Raw genomic sequence first — 18,827 nt, 5'->3', positions numbered from 1 at the left:
ATATGTAGAGCCATTATAGGTTCCTTTGTTGGTTTTGAATCCAGATTTAAAAAACCAAACTGTTACCAAATGAAGAGCAAAACAACCAGCTCTACTGAGCTAAGCCAAATGATCTGGATCTTTAAAAAGAGACAGATTTCATGTGACAATGAGTAACGCTGGAGGTAAGTGAGGCGGACATCAGCTGAGATTACACAGGTTTAATGTGCTGAACCAAAACAAAACTGAACGAACGAAACCGGACCACTTAGTAGGAACAGGCCATACATAAGCGTTGTGTGACACTGCTTATCCAGGCCCTAGAGGGAGGCTTAATTCCTGTCTACTACTGTTTCCTCTCACCTGTTATTTTAAAAATCAGGAACTGGCTGATAGGCTTAGTCAAAACGTGCTGCAAAACTGTAGGCACAACTCTGAGAAATCTGACTGATTTATTCAAACTCAGAACTCTTAAACAGCCCAATATATGCTGGATTAACCAGACCATCCACTCTTTAAGGAGTTCTGGCTATTTCACACATCCATCTGGAAAACCTCCCATAGACAGTGTTCGGGAAAGGGCAGAGCCTTTGAAAAAAAACTTGACTGGACAAACGTTCTTTCTGTCACATCTTTACGGGCCAATCAGAGTAACAAAACATGTGACATTTAGACTCTTGCTGAAACCAGGCAGGAGAAGGGCAAAAACATTGTTTCTGCTCAAATCATGGCCTTTTTGGTAGCGTTTCTCTATGTAGAAATCAATTCTTGCCTCCCTCAGGAGTTCTTCGCTGCTGCGTGATGTCATCTGCAAAGAAACTTTATCAGTTGTCAATATCTGCAGAAACGTTTCGATCACCTGTACTGATTTTTAAGATTTTAAGCCAATATCTGCCAATACAAATACAAATACCATGCTTTTAATATTGTGCATCCCTTGCTTGTAACATTTGTTTTTGTAAATGCTTTGCAAATGGCAGAAATAGAAAATAAAAAAATTAACAAAACAAAACAAAAAAAAAACGCCGTGTTACCATAAGTGAAAGCACTTCTATGGTAAACCAGTAAATGGACTTAATACCATTTTTGTTATAATCTACAACTACGACTACTACTTCTACTTACTTAAAGTAGCTTTTATACCACAGCTTACACTTACCCATTCATACACTGATGGCAGAGGCTGTATGTTAAGTGTTCATCAGTGTTAACGAATCCTGTCCATTGCATTCACATGCTACTGACACAGCGGTCAGAGCAATTCCCAAGTGCCCAAGCACACGTCGACATGTGGCTGCAAGAGCTGGGGATCGAACCCCTGACCTTCTAGTTTAGATGTCTAACTCTACCACGAATGCACAGTTGCTTTGTCATATTTTGTGATCCTCTTTGACATATTTCTACCCTCAAGGCTATTGTATTCATTCAGGTTTTTACTCTGAGTTTTGCTGGATGGTGCAGAAGTTTTAACTTAGGAATGCAAGGAACTCAAACTAGTGATAACTTTTGCTCTAACTAGGTCAGATTTTGATGTAAAAACAGCTGATATAACAGGCTGTAGATATCTATTTTTGAGCTCACTCTCACTTTCTTTTGTACCATATTAAAGACTTTTCTCTGACACATCAGTGCGTTACCTTCCCAGCAGCGTCTGGCGGAGCGTTTTTCTGCAGCAGCAGGTTTGCAACCTCGATCTTGCCATACTTTGCAGCCACATGCAAAGGAGTGAAGCCCTTCTGGGGAAGCACATCAGAACAAGCAAAAAATGAATAAGAAAAGCTGCTGATGTACAGTTGTTACAAACACTTTAGATATTTGTGAAATATCTCCCATTTTCTATGCAATGCTTCTGAGCGTCAAAATAGCCACATGTGTTTAATCTCTCATGATTAAGTCATGTTCAGAGTTATGCCATAAAAACATGAGATACTGATTATTCTGTGCCTTAATGATGAAATACGATGAGAGTACAGGGTGGGAATAAAGGATTTGTGTGGTGAGTGTGTCATCAGATTCTTCAGCTATGAGGCAACACAGATCTGTGACTGTAATGAGATCGGATCTTAACCCCCCATCAGGGCCTGATGGGGTGGTGGTGGGGTTGAAAGGAGAGCACAGCACTGATACAGGGCAGAGCTGGCAATGGCAGAGCAGGGGAAAGACCTCAATCTTGCAGCTTAAACAGACTAGGTCAAATTTGCTTACAAACAGCAAGTACAATCCTTCCAGTTGAGAGAAGACCCGCTCTACCACTGAGCTGCAGCCTCACCACAGGCTCAAGGATCTTACATGTAATTAGGCCTTTAGCCGTGGTCACCTTACAGCAATAATGCTCAAAGTTTTTCAGTCAAAGCACCTTCAAAAATGCCAAAACACAAGACCCCCTCCCCATGCTTTCAAGAAATTAAATCATTATTACAACTAAAATACCAAAAAAGTTGGGACACTGTGTAAAGTGTAGATAAAAGCAGAAAGCAGCAATTTCTGAATCTCACAAATCCAGAAATGATGGTTCAAAAATAAATTTAAATGCACAGATATCTGTAAAAATGACGCAACATTTGTTGATTGGCTGGCCGGTTAAGGGGGGCCCTGTGTGATATTCTTTCTGGGGGCCCAAAATCCCTAGCTACACCCCTGATTAGAAGTATATTAAAACCAAAATCTGCCAAAGAAAACCCAGGGTTTTTAGCAGCTAGAATCCCACATAAGACAAGAATGGGACAACATTTCTCTCCTAAAACTCCAGCGATTGGTCTCCTCACTTCCCAGATGTTTCCAGGTTGTTGTTAAAAGAAGAGTGGATGATACACAACAGTTAACATGGCCCTGTCCCTACTTTTTTGAATATGTAACTGCCTTCAACTTTAAAATAAGCTAATACGTATTATGACAAGGTAAAATGTGTCCATTTCAATATCTGATATGTTGATTATGTTCTATTGTGAATAAAATATGGGTTTATGGGTATTGGATTTGGGTTTTTACTCAACCAATAACAACACCTTTAAAATACATTATGTAGATCAAAGTTTTTTTTAATCTCATTGCTGCTGAAATAATAAAAAACTGTTCAGGTGAGTGGGATAGTAGGACCTGCTCAGTGTTATTCTCCTTGATTATCCGTACCTTTTCCTACAGGAGCTAAAATCCTCACGTGACTGAGAGCTCAATTTAAAAAAAAAACAAATCAAAAATAGAAATCACAGAATTTCTACACTTTGTCCCGCTCACATCACATGAGAATAAAAATGACTCCAGCATCCAGTCATGGCTGAAAACTACCTGGAAACATCTTCGCTGTGTGACAATTTTTAGATTTTCGGGACTTTCCTCTGTGTTCAGTCGGTTGCTATTAAACGCTACATTACAGTTTGATTGGATGTTATGAAATGTGTAATGAGCACAGAGAAAAGTTTTCCAGGAACAGTTTATCCAGACTGCAGAGAAGTTACTCTGACCCAGCTCTCCCATCTGGCAGACAGTCAAACCTGTTCCTCCGTACGGGAGTCCTTTCAGGTTTGGCAACAGTCAGTAACACAGCAAGTCTGCAAAATCTGCATCATGGAGCAGATGTGCAGCTCTTAGCTCTGGAGAAAAGACGACTCATTGCTGATAGAGGAGTCAGACTAAAATCTAAAATCAGGTTTATAACCATCTAGCGTGCTGGCCTGACAAAGCAAGATCAACGTGATTTTGAATCACCAATTTTTACGCCGTTTAATATTCTTTCCATCTTCGCTGTGCAGACATTCTGAATAGGGTGGTAGAACTGGGACACTGACCTAGGTAAGGAGGCCATTTTTTTCTTTGTATATGACTTTTACCTTGGTAATGATGTCCAGATTGGCTCCGTGGTCCAGCAGTGCAGCAGCCACGTCTCTGTGTCCCTCCCTGGCAGCCAGGTGTAGAGGTGTGTATCCAGAGCTGGTCGTGGCATCTGGGCACGCTCCGTTCCCCAGCAGCTGGTGGACGATGTCCTGCTTACCGAGACGGCTTGAGATGTGCAGCGGAGTCTGGTCATCCTGTCAATGACAGTCAGCCAAAGACTTAAGGTAAAATCAAACACCGCAGCAGTTTAGTGCTTAAGGAAATTAAGTTTTTATATTTTTAAATTATCATTTTGGACCTCTATTTAGTTTCTCTTAGAGGGTGTCTTTTTTCCTCTAATGACTCTGATAATTCCTTAGGTTTCTTTAGGTTTTTCTTGGTTAACTGGTTTCTAACTCATATTTTCAAAGATTTTTATTTGGGCTCATGCTTATTTTATTTGACAAGACAGTTGACAGTGATGGAAATCAGTGAGAGAGTAGGGACTGACATGCTGGAAAGGGGCCATCCACTTTAATATCTAATATCTAAGTTACTTCAAACGTTTGATGTGTTGTCTTTGTGCTATTAAGGGGGTTCAAGTTTGGGGTTATATGAATGCTTGCACATGGACAGTTTACTTGTCAGGGAGAATGGACAGGCATTGTAACATTTACATTGCAACCAATGACTTCTAGCCATGGCTGAGTTGCAGTTCTTGTCTGTGGTGTTGTCTCTTAAGTTAATGATAGTCTAAAGATTGTCTATTGAGCTCACAAGATTTGGGGTCACATAAACCCTTGACGTCTGACTTAAAAAATCTGGCCAGTTAATCCTTGAGTCAGAGTGGAAATTTATGTTTAAAAAAATCCCTTAAAGCATCCATGGCTTACTGCATGGACAAGTAAAGAATGAACATGGGGCCCAAAACCTTCAGATCTCAAAAATCAAATCAGTCCATCCTTGAGTCAGAGTGGACATTTGTGCAAGGTTTGATGAAAAATTTCAAGTCACTGACAGATAAACATGAAGCCCAATTACCTTGACCTCTGACCTCCAAACTCAATAGGTTTATATCTCAAGTCAGAGTGAAAATTGGTGCAAAGTGTAAAGAAATCCCAGAAAAGGTGGGAGGTAGGTAGGGAGGGGTAGGTTTTAATAAGCTTTAGCTTCTGTCTACACACTTTTAGTTAGCTTTGACATTCAGAAAATTGACTTCCATCTTGTAAATTGTTTTATTTGTTGCAAGTGAACTGAAATAAATATCATTCATTCTTTCATTCATTCATTCATTTACTCAGATGGGTTTATATCTTGAGTCAGAGTGGAGATTAGGCCAAAGGGCAAAGAACATCCTGGAAAAGGTGCATGACATATAGTGTTTACTTTAGTGAAAGCTATGAACGTGAGGCCCAATTGCCTTGACCCACACTTCTGACCTCAAAAATTAAATAAGTCTTTCATTGAGTCAGAATGGACGTTTGTGCAAAGTTAAATGAAAATTGCACAAAGCATTTTTAAGATATTGCGTTCACGGGCAAGGAATTAACATGAGGCCCCACTAACTTGACCTCTGACCTAATGAAATTGCTCCAACCTCAAATATATTTATATTTTAAGTCAGAGCCAATGTCTGTGCAAAATTCAAGGAAAATCCCTCAAGAACTATCAAGATTTGACATTCAAAAGGAGTGATCATGAGGCCCAATTACTTTGGATTTCAGCCTTCAAAATCAAATGGGTTTATCCTTGAGTCAGAGTGGAAATTGGTGTAATGTCTGAAGAAAATCCCAGAAAAGCTTCATGACATATTGCATTTACAAGTAAGGAATGAACATACGGCCCGATTGCATTGGCCTCTGATTTCTGATATCTGAAATTAAATCAGTCTTTCATTGAGTCAGAGTGGATGATTGTGCAAAATTGGATGATATCGCTCCAAACTCTGATTGATTTATATCTTGAGCCAGAGTGGATATCTGTGCAAAATCCAAGGAAAACCCCTCAAAAAACTATCAAGATTTGACATTTAAAAAGAGTGATCATGAGGCCCAATGACTTTGGCCTTTGGCCTCAAAAATCAAATGGGTTTATCCTCGAGCCAGAGTGGACGTTTGTGCAAAGGTCTAAGAATACCTGTCACAGTGTTCACAACGATGGCTGGACAGCCAGCGTTATATGTGAAGGTACAGACAGGTGGAGAACTTGAATACATTACGCATCCTGGTAAATGCTCTTCACTCGCTTAAAACTGTTATAAGTCTGAGTTTAAATCTGCTGTTGAGTGATTGCAGAGCTGCATCAAAGACACTTTGATACATGAATCTTTAATCTTACTGAGATTTCATTTCTTGTTATTCAAGGCATAAGAAATTAGAAATCCTAATACATAATTCATTACACTTGATATTTGAGATGAATCTGATACTGTAAGTTGTAGTTTGCTTAAGATATCACTTATGAAAGGACTCTGATATTTATTTTCAAAGAAAGGTCAACTTTGGAAAAAGGAAGTGCTTACAGATGTTTGTTGCATTAAATTTAATGCAAATTTAAATATATGTGCACAAAAAAATATGTTATCTCATTGTTACTGACTGATTTCCCCTTGGAAAAAATACCATCTCTAATCAGAATAAGAGGACAGACTGGAGAGAGGAGGAGTGGATCTGAGCTGTAATCACTAAATCAGACTCATGCAGAGACACAACCACACTCAGACACACATGTCATTACTGTGACAGGAAAAGTAAATACACCAATTAAATCAGACACTGAATGGTGTGTATTTATGAGGTTGTTTCTGCCTGAAGAAAATGTCACGGGTGGTCTACCTTTGCTGTTGCATCGACTCTCGCTCCGTTCTGGATCAGATATCGCACCACGTTAGACTGACCGGCCCTTGCCGCCATGTGGAGTGCCGTCTCTCCTCTCTGCAATCATGAACAGACAATCACGCATGGGAAACAGGAAGTGACAGTTATTCCCAAAGTTTTCCTCCTCATTAAAACACAAAACTTGTAGGAACTCACTCTGTTTGAAGTAGACAGAAAGAGAAAGAGAGAGAGAGACCCCCGCGCTTTCCACACCCCGCTCACCACAATGACGTCCCATAATACTCTGTTTCTACGGTAACCTGGCCACAGACACAGCGTGGGCGACTTGGGGTTGAAGAGTTTACCGTGCACAAGTCTTTTTCCTCTTTTTTCTTCCCCCCTTCCACTTCAGTTTGCTCTTTTCCTCTGTTATCTTTTAACTCTTCCTCCTATACATCCCTGTGTTTTCTACTCTTCTAATTTATCTTATTAAAGAGTTTGAGAGACTGAGTGGGATAAGTCTGCAGCTCCTCAAGAAGAGTGCTATAAGTTAATCAAAGTCATACTTAAACACACATGCTGGGCTTAGCTCTTTTTTAATCATGACTTATTTTAAGGAGTGATGCCAAAATGCCTCCTTTTTACTTTGAAAAAGAAGAGGAAGGAGAAGAAGACAAGGAGAGAGAAAAAACATAAATCACTTCCTGAGCTCACCACGTTGCTCGTGTTGGGTGAAGCCCCGTGGTGAATCAGCTGGTGGACAATGTTATCGTGTCCCATAAAAGCTGCGACGTGAATCGGAGTCAGACCAGACTGTAAGGAGACAAAGCAGAGCAGAGATGTATGAAAACAAATGAATGAAAAGTTCAAACTACTTAAACACACAGTTTTTTAAGGTTTTGAGAGACTCAATCACATGTCATCACCTGATGTTGATACAATAAAACTAAAGCACAAAAGTATTAAACACTTATTGTACTTAAAAATTCGGGAAAACAAATAATGATTTTGCAAAAGGACCCTTTCATGTTCCTCACTTGTATTCGACTATGCATTATCCAAGCGATATCCCATCATGCAACGCTATTCAAAGCTATAACAAACAAACCACTCTCACATATGACAGACAGACAGGAACATGGTTAGCATGCATAAAGGACGCAGACACATAGAACAGTTCATTTAAATTATCCTATTGACCTCAGGTAAATCTGCACACATTTTGCATGTTTTATACTCCGATCATGTCTTGTCAGCATCCTTTCCTTGGATGGATGCTAAAGCGGACGTTATAAAATAAAGCCAATACAGAAATGCAGCACAGTAACTCTGTGACTGTTCAGTGGTCATGAAAGTAACTCTGTGACTCTTGAGTGGTCATGAAAGTAACTCTGTGACTGCTGAGTGGTCATGAGAGTAACTCTGACTGTTGAGTGGTCATGAGAGTAACTCTGTGACTTTTAAGTGGTCATCAGAGCGACTCTCTGACAGTTGAGTGGTTATCAGAGTAACTCTTCGACTGCTCAGTGGTCATCAGAGTGACTCTGTGACCCTTGAGTGATCATCAGAGTAACTCTGTGACTGCTCAGTTGTCATGAGAGTAATTCTGTGACTGCTGAGTGGTCATGAGAGTAACTCTGTGACTGCTCAGTGGTCATCAGAGTAATTCTGTGACTGCTCAGTGGTCATGAGAGTAACTCTGTGACTTTTGAGTGGTCATCAGAGTAACTCTGTAACTGCTGAGTGGTCATCAGAGTAACTCTGTAACTGCTGAGTGGTCATCAGAGTAACTCTGTAACTGCTGAGTGGTCATCAGAGTAGCTCTGTGACTGCTCAGTGGTCATCAGAGTAATTCTGTGACTGCTGAGTGGTCATCAGAGTAATTCTGTGACTGCTGAGTGGTCATGAAAGTAACTCTGTGACTGTTGGGTGGTCATCAGAGTGACTCTGTGACTGTTGGGTGATCATCAGAGTGACTCTGTGACTGTTGGGTGATCATCAGAGTGACTTTTTGACTGTTGGGTGGTCATCAGAGTAGCTCTGTGACTGCTGAGTGGTCATCAGGGTGAATCTATAACCTCTGGTGCTTCTGCAGCAGGAGATGCTCAAAAACAGCTTTTGCATTTCCGTATTGGCTTTATTTTATAATGTCAGCTTTAGAAATACTGAATGTGTTTGTCAAATCTAGGCTTTTCTAAATGATCTAAACAGTGGCATTCCAACTCAAGACACTCTGACATACGATACAAATTGTTTTTTTCTCATCCTTTAATGGCTTCTGTTTTTCAGGCAGCTTGCAATGTCATGTTAGATACCACTTTGAGCCCTCATAGGTTTTTGCAAAGTCCATAAGTGTTAAGTGACAGGCTTTAAGGGCGGAAACTGGGCTAAAGTACTGCATATTGGCAGGATTTTACATGTCACTTTTGACCCGCTGAATGTCATTGCATCAGTTTGTGCATAAGCATCACTTTAAAAGCTAAAGAGGAATAAGATACTAGACTAAATAATTCAGAAATAAATCCCACAATGTGAAGATATTTGCAGCATCTTCCATTTTTAACAATTTGATCATCACAGTATGACATGAAAACCTTTTAAGTAGTGAAAAGTTCATTTTCTCACTCTGTAATGAAGCGGGTGATCAAAAGATGAGACTGAAGCAGAGGTTTTTTATCTGTTCTGGTGTAAATGTACTTTTGTACACTGTAACAATAAATTCAACCCACTTTAAGTTCACAGAGGACATAAATAAGCCTCCTCAGCTGTATTTTTCAGCAGTAAAGATGGATTTAGATGAAAACAAGTGCCACCCCAAACACAAAGACAAACACACCTCCACGCACTCCTACCTCAGTGACAGCCTGTATCGACGCTCCGTGCTTCAGAAGCAGCTCCATCACCTTGACTCTGTTTTTCTTGCAGGCAATGTGGAGAGGCGTGAAACCATTCTAAAGAAACAAATCAATACGCAAACATAAACATTTCTCACATTAAAAATAGTCCAAAACACTTTCTGCGTGTGCGTTTTCTTCGCAGGTCTCGCAGAGCTGGCGGGAGAAAAACCTGGATAGCCGAATGGAAAATACAGTAAAGCACAACAGGGGGAACTTCTTTTCTTTTCCCGGTTTTCTTTTTAACCCTTCAGCAAACCAGACAAGCATGTGTGGAAATAATTGACTTCACTAGTTAAAAAAACAAAAAAGTGCTGCACTGAAATAGATACTTTTCTTTACTACTCACTCCTCACTCGCCAACACGCACTCTCCTTCCCTCCCCCCCTCCTCTTGCCTCACTTTGAGGTTTCTGGCTCCTATGACTTCATTTTCCTCTCTGAGTCTTTTTTTTCCTTCTTATTCTCTCTCTCTATAAAGTCCTGCAGCTCTAACCACACCCAGACGTCTCCTCTTACAGAGCAGAAATGGTTTTCTTACAGTGGCTGGGGTTACTAAGTCTATTTCAGTCTCCTTGTTTGTTTCCTCCATTAATATTCCTTATCTCCTTTGACTCTTTTACCTTTAAGTTCCTCTTTTGTCTTGTACATCACAGTGAGAAAAGAAAGAGGGAGTAAAGATGGAGATAAGAGGGAGGTGGAGAGGAAATGAAAGACTCTGAGGATGAAATCATCAAAAGCTGATTGCAACTTTCCACAACCACAACCTGGAAAATAAGTTTTCAAGTGTTTCAAGATACAGAAAGGCTTGAAAGCAGGCTAACAGCCAATCAGAGTGGGACATTTTTTTTAGTTTACACTACTCTTAATATCAACTGAATTCAAAGCCAAAGCTTTGCCCTCCTCCTCACCAGAGCCTTGGCATTGGGGTTTGCCTTCTTGTCCACGATGACCTTTGCAACCTTGTAGTGTCCACAGTGTGCAGCAACATGCAGCGCCGTCAGATAATCATTGGTGACATCATCCACGGGCACCTCGTGATGAAGCAGCAGCTGGACGCAGTTCAGGTGGTCGCCCTGCGTCGCCATGTGGAGTGGAGACAAACCGTTCTGGAGGAGAAATAAACACCAACCAAGCATGTAAACAAAACGTTAAAATTGCTTCAAATGCTTCCAGCAAGAATCTGACTAGTTTTCACAGCATAACATTTCTTATTAAATCTGCAGAATGAAATAGGAAACAGCAAATGTCACACATGTTGGAGGCGTACCTTTGTCTTGGACAGAATGGGAGCTCCTCTGTCCAGCAGCATCTCCACCACCTGCTCATGGCCGCTCCTCGCTCCACAGTGCAGAGGAGTTAGACCGTCCTGTGGGAACGAGTATGTAAACCTCTGAGTTTTAAACCTTTATCAACAGCAATAATTTTATTTTATTTCTATTTAACCTTTATTTAACAAGGAAGAGACTCGTTGAGATTAAAAATCTCTTTTCCAAGAGTGTCCTGGCCAAGACAGGCAGCGACACAGTTACATAATTACAACAAACACAAATACACATATCACTACTCAAAACAACAAGTATAGATAACAACTACCTCCAGGATTCCAAACATGCATCAGACAAAACATCTGCAGACAGATGCATCTGCCTCCAAATCATTTAGGATCCCTTTAAAAGCATCCAGTGAGCACAGTTCACAAAGTTTCAAATCCTTCTGTACGTTGTTCCAGCTAGAGGGAGCAGCAAACTTGAAACCCCTTTTTTCAAGCTCAGTGCTGACCCTCGGGACAGGCAGTAATATAAGATCCTGCGAACGAGATCTGTTAAGTAATACCTCACTTTTAAAAATCTGTAGAGGAATTCTGGTAGCATTTGGTAATAATCTGTATTAAAGCAGGGGCGTAGCTAGGGATTTGGGGCCCCAAGAAAGAATATTACACAACGCCCCCCTTAACCGGCTAGCCAAGCAACAAATGTTGCCTCGTTTCTACAAATATCTATGCATTTTAATGTATTTTTGAACCATAATTTCCCCATTCATGAGCAACATTTTCACTATGGTTAAATTAAATTTACTTGCATTGTTTTGCAGCACTGGACTACACCATTCGGACATTCTTAAGGGAGGAGCAGGGGCCCCCAGTATTGTATTTTACTCTATTTGATACAAATTTCAGTCTGTTGGCTGATTCATTTACTCACTTTTGATTCAATAATGACACTAATTACTAAGAAAATAAATAAAAACACACTTTCCACTGCAGGCTTTTCAAGGGCCCCTCCCTACTGTGGGCCCAGGTAATCAGGACCCTTATTTCCCCCCCTGTGCTACGCCCATGATTAAAGAATAGCATGTTTGTCTAAGGTTGGCCAACCACTACAGCTTTAAGTCTGATTTTAGGCAAGATATCAAACATGTTTGATATTTACGATTCTAGGTCGTAGTGCCACTGACAGAGTACCACAACAACCAATGGGAGCGAGCACACCAGGTAGCGTCACCAGACGGATCATATGTACTTTCACCGCTAAACCATAAACACAACGGTACCTTAATTCCAGCCAGGATTTTGTCCTGAGTCCTACCCATGTTTTATGATTTTTGTTGCACCTGTAACGCATGCTAGGGCAGCCTGTTGCAGAGAGACAGCAAGACAGAATCGACAGACATCCGTGTTTTTGTTTCTGAAGTCACGTGATCACGCAAGGTCATAGGCAGGTTGGCAGGTATGTGGTCTCCAGTGATCTGACAATCTGGCTGAGTCGTCTAGTGTGTGTTCAGAGGATTAAAGATGAAAAATCTTTGGAAATTGTCCTCTGTGGTCTCCCCTAGTTTTAAAATCGATTCAGATTAAAAAATTGTCTAGTGTGTGGCTGGCATAAAAGGCTAAAATAAGTGGACAAGCAGTGCTGATTTTGAAATTTCAGAGCTTAATACTTTATATACGAAAGTAGGCGCCTGTATCTGAGGTAAAATTGCCACGGCTTAGATTTTTCTTAAGATCTCAACACTCTAAAAAGACATTAAGACATGCTTGAACATATCTGTGCTCTGTTTGGAGCATTTTTAGTTTATTATGTCTTTGATAAGGCCCTAACTAAACAAAAGTTAAATCCCAAAACAAGTTAATATTGCTTTAAACATGAAAATCTGTTATAAAAAGAAAGAATTTGTCAGTCCACAGTATGTAAGATGGGTTCTGAGTATTTTGTACCTTGGTCCGTGCATCTATCTTGGCCCCTCTCTCCAGCAGCAGCCGCACCATGTTGCTGTTCCCACGTTTGGATGCTACGTGCAGCGGTGTGATGTCATTCTGCAAGAAAACAAAATGAAAATATTGTAATTAGGCCACATAAAAGAAGAATTACATAGCTTGTATAGAAGTTAGAAGTGAAATAGGACTATAGGAATGTAACACATACAATCCTATTGGTTATAGGTAAACACTTTGCCAGTTTAGCCACACCGAACTCAGCTAAATTTAAAGTTTTCAGAAGGCCTGTCCATGTCTGTAGCATTTTAACCCAACTGTCATCTAAAACTTCCTTATTCAGAGGGAGATAAATGCCTCCTCATAGCATAACTGGGGAAAACCTTAGAGGGAAAACTGATAAATATCCCCCTCTAGAGGACTGTGTCCATCAGGCAACTTCAGCAGAAAAGATCTCTAATTAACCCTTTCCTTGCTTTCTGGGTTTTTCTGTCTTTATGTAGAAACTACTAGAAGCCAGTGGCACTCTTACAGTGTCTATAAAAACTACTCACCCCCTTGGATGTTTGAACCATTTACTAATGTTATAAATCAATCATAGTCAATATAATTTGCAAAAATCCTCTTAAATGTCAAAGTGAAAACATATTTCTACAAAGTAATGTCAACTAAACTAAAATAAGTAAAGTAAAATAAGTGACTACATAAATATTCACCCCCTTAAAAGTGACTGACCTAATTCAACAGAGGTGCTAGTAGTCTCACAGTTAGTGAAATGGGGATCCTCTGAGTGCAGTGAATGTCTCTGAAGTGATTGTAGTGTAATGACAGCTGTGTCTGGAAGTTCCAGTCACTGGTTAATCAGTATTCATGGCTACCATTACACCATGGAGACAAAAGAACACTCCAAGCAACTCAGAGAAAAGGCTATTGAAAAGTATAAGTCAGGGGATGGTTACACAAAATCCAAGGCACTGAACATCCCAGAAGTTAAGTTATATGTTCCATGCATGTGCATCTGTTGTGAATATGGTGCATGTTGCTGTTCTAGTCAGTCTGCAAAGTTGTGGCTCAAGACTTTTACATCAACAGTTGAAAAGGTGTTGGTTTGGAAAAAAAAAGGCCTGTCTGTTGCAAATTCCAGGGCAATTTTTAGACCCCAGTCCGTCACTGCAGTAGACAGAGAACATGTATATGTTTCCTGCAGCAGAGTGACATGCACAGCCGTAGACTTTACACATGTCTGTATAACATTCCTGCACATACTGACGTGCATATGATCTAATACTGGGGTCTTAGCCTGAGAGCTCGCAGCAGCTCTCATTTCCAAACATCTGTGCATGTTTTTGTGTGAGTACGGTACCTACCCTCGCCTTGAAGTCCACAGCTGCCCCTCTGTTCAGCAGGAGCGTTGCTACGTTGATGTTTCCGTAGTGAGCCGCAATATGGAGAGGAGTGAAGCCGCTCTGAAGCAAAGAGACAAACAATAGAAAATAAAGGAGAATCAGTTAAAGATAGAGGGAAGAGATGCAATGCATGTCTCATAATGAGCTGTGAGCAAAGCATGATGGGACATAGCAGCGCACAGTTGGCCAAAAGCAGACAAACAGAGCACAGCAGACCAGAGCTGAGCAGAACATGCTGTAAAATATTAACTAAATAAAATTAGTGCTGAGCTTTCAGTGCCAAACAAAAATATAGTTGAATTTGTTCTGCGGAAAAGTTTGGGGTGGACAGTGATCAGGATTGAGTGGACAGAAAAAAACAGAGTGCTGCAGGAATGAGACTAAAACACAGGACCAAAACGTTTGCAATTCTCTTATCTATGTTGAGTATGATTTAAGTTAGATGCTTCTGATAAGATCTGTGGTTAACATATGTTTAAAATATTTCAAAATTGTCTTCTACAAAATGAAAGCCACTGAGAAACTGACCTTCTGAGGACATGCAATGATTCTGACACCACTCACTATAATGGGCATTTGGCTTCTGTGCATTTTAGTTGATATTTATGGTCTAGGTGCCATAAAAAGAACAGAGAGTAACAAAGAAGTAGAATTAGACTACTTAACACAACTGTGGTGACTGTCAAATGAGGTGAGCAACCTCGAGGGAAGCCACAAACTTTGAAATTTCTCCATACTCAGTAATCTAAGTGCATACAAAAACCTTGGCACCTACAGCTGTCCTACATGCCTCGCTGACGTATTTTACTAGTACTCTTTCTATTTTCAGCATTTTATTTGGTCTAAAGTCACCAGTAAAAGAAAGACAGTCTGACTGCAGACTGCAGATCTCAGATGCCCCCAATTGCAGACCACTATATCTGTCAGAATGGAAATACATTTCTAAAACTTTCAAAACAAAGTTAGATAAAAACTTTTGGTTAGGTTTAGGGTAAAGGTTAGTCTACCAAAATTTAAAAGTCAAAAACCTGACCTGCAAAATCTTATTACAAAATGTTTAATAATGCCAGGTAAACAGTGTGCTTCCAGGAAAAAATCTTGTCCCTTAATTAAACGCTCTTATGCAGCTAAGGGAGCTAAGGCTTAAGCTAACAAAGTTATATTAGCTATGTAAATAAAGCTAATGAAGCTACAGAAGCAATGTAGGTAAGGTAGTTACATCACTAAACCTGAAGCTAAGCTTCACTAGCAATGTAATACATTAGGCTGACATATTCACATGACTTTGTTAATGGTGGCCTGCCTTAGCTTTGTTAGCTTCAGCTAAAGCTCACATAGCTACATTTACTTACGTGGTAACTGTATTCATATCTATTCATAGTGCTGTTAACTATGTTGCTAGTAAAGCTTTGTTAACTTTAGCTAAATCTAATTGTGTCAAGGCAGAATTTTTCAGGTTCAAAGTTGTCCTGGTTATTCCACTGAGAGGTTTATTTTTATTATTGTTTTTCTGTTGTTTTTTTTTCTTTTTTGGAGTTAGCAATAAGGCAAGCATAGATCATCAAGCCAACAACAAAAACAACATAAAAACACAAGAATAAGTAGAAATCCACTGGACAAACATGTACATGTTGCTAACAAGTAGCCAAATCAGACAACTTGCAAGATTTCTCATGGTTGAGTTTAATAGCTCAAGGTAATCCTTAAACCTCTTGGGCTTGCATTATATATAAAGACGGAAATAAGCAAAACACAAAGCATAATATAGCCTAATAACCAACTGACTATAGCTTAAAACACAGCCATAGTACAAAATCCATTAGAAAAATATCAGTATATTTCAGTTGAAAAAACAGGGCAAGTCAAACAGCCGGGATAGCATAAAGTCTTTTCAAACCTGCAGCACTCTTCCTAAAAAAACATAAGATATTTTATACCATGTCAAATAAAATGCAATGGTGTCTCATTTAGAAAATGTGAAAAGTTGGTTTCATTTCTACGGAAATATTTATTTCAGTGAACGGCTTAAAAAAATAAAAGTAAAAGCATGCAGGTGACATGCATTATAATTTAGGGCTTTCTAGATTTAAAATGTCTATTGGAAGCACACTTTTAATTCACATTTGCCTCTACTGAGAAGAAACTGCTTCAAAATATCTAAGGAACCTCTTCAGAGTAAAGTAAATGGATCAAAAACAAGAGTTTCAGAAGAAGGAAACCTTTTGATGGTATTAAAATATTCAGTCCTTAAATTACCTTCTCAAAAAATATCAAACCAGAAAGGTCACCATGCTATTTATCATGCACTCAAGAAAAAAAATCAGGCAGCTGTTGCACTAGACGCTGATGAAAGTGCTTCTCTGGGCACAGCGACAGTAATCAGCATTATCTCTCAGGACAGTCAGCAAAACATCCACTCTGTGTTTTTTAAAATAATGCAATTAAATAAATCCATTGGCATGCTAAAGTTAATTTCATTACTATCATTCCAGTTCTCAGTCTCACTGACAGCTGGATCTTTGCATACACTGTGAAACTGAATTCAAGTAAGACATTTGCAAAATTTCCAGCTTATACACAACAATGAAGAAATACAAAATCAAAGAATATTCACATTGCAAGCAATTACTTATTCAAGAAAAAACTATTTTTCAAGTTGATGGTTCAAAAATGGTACTGATAAATCTTTTTGGATGAAAATACAGACCTAAGCCTCTTTAGATGGACAAAAAAACAATGATTGAGTAACGGTGTATCAGTAAATTTCACAATAGCAATTTATCATCAATAATTAATTATCATTAATTCCAGTGAATTATATTAATCACATTCATTTTCCTACTGCTCCCATATCCACTTTGCATGCTAGCATAATCATCATATTTGTTATTTACCTTTGCTTTGCACATATATTTTTTAGCCAAACTGTAAACAACAAAACAATAAACACACTCTGTGTCATGATCATGACAGCTAGTCATAAAAATTTGCTAAGCTTTAGCTCAAAATACTTAACTATTTCATCCAAATAGACAGGGCTAATACCTGTAAGTGAGAAAACATAGTCATCTGCGTAGAGATGAAGATAGCTGCTCTCTAACATTAGTTAATGTAGCAGTTTATATCAGTGTGTTTGGAACTGCAAACCTCTGCACCTTATGCAAAGTGCATTCACACAGAGAAGTATAAATGCAGTATACCACTGGCACGCTCCAAAAATGTCAAAGAATTGGACGTAGAATGATGCACGCCATAGTGAAGGCCATACTGATGATGTCGCAAATGTTGCACTGTTAGCATGCTAGCGTGCTAGCTAACATTGGCATCCGCTAGCTAGCTAGCTAGCTAACGTGTTATGAGCCAAAGAAGCAGATTTTAATCTCTCTAATAAAATGGCATTTATATAAGTACTATAAGTGTAATTTCATTTTGTTAAAGAGAATAATGTTTAAAAAAACAAGTTACATGAATCTTAAAGTGAGCTAAAATAGTTGTCAAATTATGATTATAATCGCATAACTGTTAACAACTTCCTGCTAAAAGAAGAAAAAATTAGAGGCTTTTAAACCACTGTCACTTCCTGTTAGTGCAAAACAGTAGTGTACTCTATACAAGTATACTTTATGAGAGTATAGTGACAGAAGTATGCGTTTGGAGAGACTGATGGGTCTATTTAACCTCATTCACCAACAATTGCCATTATTTTACTAATAGTAAAAGGGGTTTCAAATTTGAGTTTCCAATAGGACTGGAATTTTTTGGCTACATGAGCGCCCTCTGCTGGGGGCCCTGCTGAATTGAGCGGAGCAATCTGTATGTAGTTGCTACACTACACTAAGCCATTCCCATGGTAAGTCAATTTGTCAGAAGCTACACCAACGTTCTTTCAAATAAGTGAATTATTCTTGTAAAAGTGATATTAACCTGTGTGATACGTTAGTAAACTCTGAAACTCTTTTCAAACATTTTTGTGCCAATATCGGTTAGTAAATTAGTCATGTAGGCTCAACGTGTTGTTAGGTGTTGCTAGCTGAAATCATCGCTCCATTATGAATCTCCATGGTGTAGAATGTTAACCAACAGCTAGCTGAATTGTTTGTTCCCTCCGCCAAGGAGGTTATGTGATCGGGTGTTTGTTTGTTTGTTTGTTTGTTCATTTGTTTGTTAGCAACATAACTCAAAAAGTTCAAAAAGTTATGGACGGATTTTGATGAAATTTTCAGGAAATGCTCTCCGAGTGCTTTTCTTGTTTCTGTATTTCAGCATTTTGGAACTTTTTTTATTACAAGAGTGGTAGAGGTAGCAGACTTTAGCCACACAATTTACTGTTAGCTTTGGCTAACTAGCAGTTTGCTGTGATTAGCATACAAGTTAACATGAGCTAACAAAAAAAAATGTAGTTACCCTCTCAAACTGAAGTCCCTGCCTTTCCTGGATTGATTTCTTCAGAAAATACTGTCACTATTAGTTAGGTAAAGCATTTTATTTTAAGGTTTTGTTGTGATGTATGCTATTTGTTATTAGCATGTTGTTCGCCAGCTGTTTTAAGTTTGGCTAACTGTCGACAAGAAATGCAAGAGTACACAAAAATGTCACATTTTTGGATTTTCCCGCAAAACCATTCTTGATTTAGCTGTAAAAGACTTCGAAAGCTTGATTTTTTAGAGCAGCACTAAAATCCCACCACATACTAAATAGAGGAGACTGAT

The 18,827-nt window shown here is 39.1% G+C and overlaps 1 protein-coding gene across 26 annotated transcripts in view; it reads right to left on the bottom strand.

Moving 5' to 3' along the window:
* Positions 1-18,827, bottom strand: part of LOC121528118 (ankyrin-3-like) — a 252,631-nt gene that overhangs the window by 88,155 nt on the left and 145,649 nt on the right. For 25 of the 26 annotated variants that reach the window (XM_041815302.1, XM_041815297.1, XM_041815308.1 and 22 more), the window contains 9 exons: positions 14,080-14,178; positions 12,716-12,814; positions 10,769-10,867; positions 10,410-10,607; positions 9,458-9,556; positions 7,320-7,418; positions 6,624-6,722; positions 3,807-4,004; positions 1,617-1,715 (listed from right to left, as the gene is read on the bottom strand). In XM_041815302.1, coding sequence (XP_041671236.1) covers positions 1,617-1,715; positions 3,807-4,004; positions 6,624-6,722; positions 7,320-7,418; positions 9,458-9,556; positions 10,410-10,607; positions 10,769-10,867; positions 12,716-12,814; positions 14,080-14,178 — 1,089 coding nt within the window. The remainder of the gene's footprint in view (positions 1-1,616; positions 1,716-3,806; positions 4,005-6,623; positions 6,723-7,319; positions 7,419-9,457; positions 9,557-10,409; positions 10,608-10,768; positions 10,868-12,715; positions 12,815-14,079; positions 14,179-18,827) is intronic. The other variant, XM_041815307.1, reaches the window with a different exon arrangement.

Source organism: Cheilinus undulatus, linkage group 20, assembly GCF_018320785.1.
Source record: "Cheilinus undulatus linkage group 20, ASM1832078v1, whole genome shotgun sequence".
Classification (NCBI taxonomy): domain Eukaryota; kingdom Metazoa; phylum Chordata; class Actinopteri; order Labriformes; family Labridae; genus Cheilinus; species Cheilinus undulatus.
The sequence above is the reverse complement of the archived record's forward strand: the minus strand, read 5'-3'. Positions and strand labels throughout refer to the sequence as shown.